Genomic DNA, 5,629 nt, shown 5'->3' with positions numbered 1-5,629 from the left:
ACATGAAAGTATGGGGTGTCTCAAAAGAATTATTGAAGGAAATCATGAAAAACTGTTTTCTGAAGGAAAGATAAAACTAATTCTGTAAATCCAAAGGCAATACTATGTTCTAGGAAGATCAGAAGCAGCAAGCTCAGCATTAAGATATGTTTTAGTTAGAATGCTGAGCTTCAAATAATTCCTTAGAAATCAAGAGAGAAAATGCAAGTCTTCTACAAGAAAAGAAAAACCCACGGTGCTCTCGGACTCTCCAGAACAATAATTAAAAGCAGAAAGCAGAGCCTCCCTGGTGGCCCAGGGGTTAAAGAAAGCTATCAAGCTATCCTCAACCACTGCAGCAAGAGTTCGATTCTCGGCTGGCCAAGGAGCAATCCACAAGGCACAGCATATCTCTCCTGTCTCCCTGCTACTTCCCTCAACAGTGTTTTTTAGTAGATCTGCCTGTTCTGTTTCCCACTCTGTCTCTGGTGGATCCTCTCACCGTCCCCCCCAGCACCTCTGGTCTACACCCCAGTTCTTGTATGCATAAATAAATAAATCTTTATTAAAAAAAAAAAAAGGCAGCAGAAGGCAATGGCACCAGAGCTCTAGAATCCCTATAGGGAAACATTTAACCTTGGCCTTTTTTAAATCTACAAAGATATTCAGGCATAAAGGGAGTTTGAGGCATGAAAGAACTTAAGAACTTTGTAAAGTTCCAAAAGTAAGAAATTTCTGGAAAACAATTACAAGTTGTTTGTTACAAGTAAAAGTCAGACACTTGAGGTATGAATCAAAATATAGAATAACAGGCCCTTTCCGGCGGTGACGACCTCCCCACGAGAACATGCCTCTCGCAAAGGATCTCCTTCATCCCTCTCCAGAAGAGGAGAAGAGGAAACACAAGAAGAAGCGCCTGGTGCAGAGCCCCAATTCCTATTTCATGGATGTGAAATGCCCAGGATGCTATAAAATCACCACCGTCTTTAGCCATGCACAAACGGTAGTATGGTGTGTTGGCTGCTCCACTGTCCTCTGTCAGCCTACAGGAGGAAAAGCAAGGCTTACAGAAGGATGCTCCTTCAGACGGAAGCAGCACTAAAAGCACCCTGAATCAAGATGAATGAGAAACCATCCTAATAAACAAGTTTTGGATACAAAAAAAAAAAAAAAAAAAATATAGAATAACAGGATGTAAAAGTCCCAGTAAGTACTGGTGGTGAATGCTAAATTCCTATAAATGTAGAATTAATATTAAACAACTCTAAAATTAAGGGTGAAGAGCAAAATATGAATGCTATTAACATGCATGATGTAAAAATAAGATAACAACCATCTGAAAAGTAGGGAGAGAAAAAAGAGGGAATGGAGCAGATATGAAAATCTTACTCTTTTATAGCAGGTAGCAGAGAATGAAGAGGAAATGTTCAATAGCAGCTTTCAAATGTTCAATAGTAGCTTTGAAGACTGATCTTCTGATGTTTTAATAAACTCATTTCTTAACTTCAGAGGCATCTTTAAAAATATCTTTTTAAAAAGCAAGGAAGCACTTACTTGCTGTTCTTCTATTTCACTGTAGTTTCTTTTATTTCATAAAAGTAAATTTGAAATGAAGTCTTTTTAATGGCAAATGCATATATAAAAATAATCTCATTTTAATAAATGATTTTCCCCACCTCTTTCTCTGTTTATTTTTTCTTCTTTCTGCATAGAAAGATGTGTCATCATTAGAACTTAATATGAACAGCTATTACAGGCTGTGAGATAATTACTTCTTTTTTTCAACTTGGCTTTGTGATTTTCTACATTTTTATCATAGGCCTATACCATTTTTAGCAAGCTGAGTAATTAAAAACAAAGAGAAGAATGTTAATTGCAGCACTATTTACAATAACCAAGTTATGGGGACTAAACCTAAGTGCCCAAGAACAGAGGAGTGAATTAAGAAGATGTGGTATATATACACAATGGACTCTATTCAACTACAAAAAAAGATAAACTCTTGTCATTTGTGACAACATGGATGGAACTGGAGGGGGATTACACTAAGGGTGATATAAGCCAGAGGGCAAAGGACAAATCTGAGATGATTTTACTCATGTGGAATATAGAAAAACAAAACAAGGAGATGACAAAACTGAATCAAAACACAGTCTAGAAAAATGACTTCATAAATGTGGTTACTTGAGGGGAAGGTAGGGAATAAAGCAGGAAGAGGGCCTGATGGTCTATGATAAAGAGATACAGGTGCTCTGGTGGTGGGTGTGGTGTGGGTGATGTACATCTGACAAGGTGTCCTGAGTCATATAGAGGGTTGTAAGGCAATGTTACCTCAATAATTAAAAAAAAAATAGTGGAAATCCACATGACAGAACAGAATAAGAATGGTTAGTTTCGGCTAGGTGGAAAATGGATGACTATTAGATTTTTTTCTTTGTACTTTTCTGTATTTCTTTTTAATTTTCAAAAAAGTTGTAGAGAGAAAAAAATGAAGGTAAGTGGAGAATATCTCAACTTTATGCCAACTGAATAGCAATCACGCAGTTCTCATTTATGGGCTGCCTAAGAAATTCAAGGACAGGTTGATAGAAGGACTGGCCAGTCAGAATGGGCTGCAATGTCTGTCATAATAAGCTTTAGGATGATGGGATTTGCATGGCACACAGCCACTCTTGGGTGGTCGAGGAGAAAAGTGACAGTGTCTGGCCACTGTAAGTCTCTTTTGAGGCACTTGGAGAATCACAGAACTTTCAAGAGAACAGTCAGACCTATTCATCATTGCATATACTCAATTATGCCATGACTCAATTTTCCCCTTGAAGCATAACACCTAGTAAAGTCTGGGAAATCACATAGGTGTTAATTTTTTCATTGACCTTGTAATGGAATTTTTTTCTACTTATTAAGCATTTGCACTGAGGGAAATATGTTGATGAAAACTTGTGAAACAATGGAAGTTTTATACCAGAAACAAGAGCAGATTTTGCTATGTGAATAGGAAAAGATGATGCCCAAACAATAATAGGTCAAGCTAAAAACGAGTATGGCTAAGTCCTAACCACACTGGTCTGACCCTGTGTGGGTCTCCAAGACAGTGGTGTTTCAACACAAAGCCATGAGAAAAATCTAAGAAGTATGAAGTACTCTTCTACCTGCAGTCTTCTCTAGGAAAGAGACTCCAGTGTCAACTTAGTTGGATAGTATATGTATAAAGAGCAGTGAATGGTTCAATGAAGATCATTTCTACTGGAGATGTTGGTGAGCAGGCAAATGCCTTCCTCTTCTCTGGAATGACCAATGATTAACTATTACCTGAAAGGGTGTGCCTTCCTCTTAAGACCTCTCTTTATTTCGAACTTGACCAATTAGCAACCCCCACATGGAGTTCACTGGTGGCCCTAAAAATTCAGCACAAATCAAACTATTCTAAGAGAGAGTGGAATGCTCTAGATGACAGCCCACTAGGATGGAAGAGAAGAGCATGTGTGTAGCAGCAGGCAGGCACAGAGCAGGATCTCTATGATCCTATGCAGGTGGATAAAGGGGGGTCCTAGTGCCCTCAGTGTTTTTTCAGGCTTTTATTGGGATTTTGCCAGGTACACCAGCAGGCAGGGGTGCTGGGGGGGCCGTGAGGCTGGCAGGTTCTCTAACCTCCGTTGAATCTTCACTCTTTCCGGGCTCTCCGATTCTCTCATTCTGTTGCTCTTCCATTCTATTCCTCTGGTTCCCCATGATGATGCCCTTAAAGGCCAGCCTCTCAGTCCAGGGTACCCACTTACATATGCCCATACCCCACTCCAGGTGCCTGCCATAGGCATGCATTCAGGACCACTGGGATCCATCATTAATCCCAATGGCGGGAGGGCAGAAAAGCCTGCTCATCACTTACCCTACAACGTGTTTGAGGCCCATTGCTGTTTTGTGGACTCAGAGCTGATCTGTCCAGTATCCTCACCTTATAGGTAAAGACACTGAGACCCAGAGAGATGAAGGCTTGCTTGGGCACATATCACTTGTCAGTAGGGATGCTGTGACAGGGGAGTTTGAATGGAGGGTTGGTTTATGGAGAGTGAAGAAGTTCAGAAACAAACTGGGGGGAAAGAGTAGGTCCTGAAACCCCCCTGGCATAGCCCGTGGCTCATACATGAGGATACTATAATTCCAGGAGCCTGTGTGTCCTCGTGGTGAAGTGTTGCTATCTTTCAGCACATTTTCCAGTTTCAGAAGCATCATCATTCACTAGGATGTGTCCATGGGCTCCAGAGAGCATTATATTGGGGAATAGAGCCAGAGTTGGTGTCTGGGGTGCCCCTGGACACAGAAGTGAGGGGCTACAGGCCAGGCAAGATCAGGGAAGCTTGAGGCATCAGCAACAAAGGTGAGTCTGTGTGTTTGCTTGGGAGGTTTGACTTAAAGCAGTTAATTTCAAAACCCTGCAAATCAGAGGCTCGGTGATGAATAGTGCAGGGTTCCAAGCAGTGAGGTCCACCTTCTTAGACCAGGTTTTAGCCTAAAGTCAGACAGATCTGGCTGGCCCCCCATGACCCCCTTATATAGGGATTAAGGCTTGTGTCTAGGAAGTTTGTGCTTTCTTTGGAGATGAGCCCCTGGCCAAGCTGCTGACAGCAGCAGGAGACATACATGGTTGGCCACATTTTTATCTTCAGCCCTTCCCTCTTTTTCTTTCTCTATGGTCTTCCCATTTACAAAATCGAGAAAGCACACATTTAGAAATTCCAGGAGCATGGAACAAAGATACTTCATGAAAAGGAGACATGATCTCATAGAAGAGGGAAGTTTATTTATCCCAGCCCTGCAGAAGTTCATTTTCAGGGCAGAATCTTTAAGCCGAGGAGACAGACACCTGTGAAGCTGCTGGATGTTTAAAGTCAATTAGGAATAAAGACTGGTCATTGCTTCGAGGTCCTAAACTCTTAAAGGAATTGACACAGGTTTAAAGGCAAACTCTCAAAATTACTTTTTCCTCCCTACTGATTTAGATTTTTTTTTGGGGGTGGCTATTTTTGCTCTTTTGCCAAAACTTCTTTTTGTATTTGGAGAGAGGGAGAAGAGCATTCTTGGGGATTCAGGAGAATTGGGTAGAAACTAGTAACCACAGACATATGGTATTACTGTTAAAGGCAAGTGAGTCACAGGGCAGGAAGGCATGTATGGAGGTGGGGGGTCACATTTTTCTTATCTCCAGACCGATTCCCACCTTCTTCCTTTTCCATCCGGTGAAGCTGTAGCATTTGTCCTGGCTGCCTCTGGTTTTTATATGCTAAGCTAAGGACTCCATAAGTGATGTAACTCTGTACCTCTTAGGTCTTGAAAAAGGAACAGTTGTGAGGGCTGTCACATAGTAGGTGCTCAGATATTCATTCACATAAGCAAATATGTTCTAGGTTTAATCCAAGTGGGGAAACTGAGGCTCAGAGACCTACTTACTGACTGTTCACATTTGCATCCTAGCAAGGACCTGAGGTCTGGTTGAAGTCAGGGAAAATGCATATAAAGTAGTGACCCCTGAGGGTATTCTCTGTCATGTGATCAGTGCAGGATCACAGGAGGAGCACAATGTTGGGTGGAATTCACTGATGAGACTTCCTGGAAATTGGGGCCTGGGTCAGATGAGAAACATTGAGAAAGG

At 41.4% G+C, this 5,629-nt stretch overlaps 1 protein-coding gene across 1 annotated transcript; it reads left to right on the top strand.

Moving 5' to 3' along the window:
* Positions 1-782: 782 nt before the first annotated feature.
* Positions 783-1,136, top strand: LOC119238317 (40S ribosomal protein S27-like). The gene has a single exon (XM_037501990.1). The coding sequence runs from the start codon at positions 827-829 to the stop codon at positions 1,079-1,081; it is 255 nt and encodes an 84-aa protein (XP_037357887.1). The 5' UTR covers positions 783-826; the 3' UTR covers positions 1,082-1,136.
* The last annotated feature ends 4,493 nt before the right edge of the window (positions 1,137-5,629 follow it).

Source organism: Talpa occidentalis, unplaced genomic scaffold (assembly GCF_014898055.3).
Source record: "Talpa occidentalis isolate TD23 unplaced genomic scaffold, MPIMG_talOcc4v2.1 talOcc4.11, whole genome shotgun sequence".
In the NCBI taxonomy this organism is placed as follows: domain Eukaryota; kingdom Metazoa; phylum Chordata; class Mammalia; order Eulipotyphla; family Talpidae; genus Talpa; species Talpa occidentalis.
The sequence above is the reverse complement of the archived record's forward strand: the minus strand, read 5'-3'. Positions and strand labels throughout refer to the sequence as shown.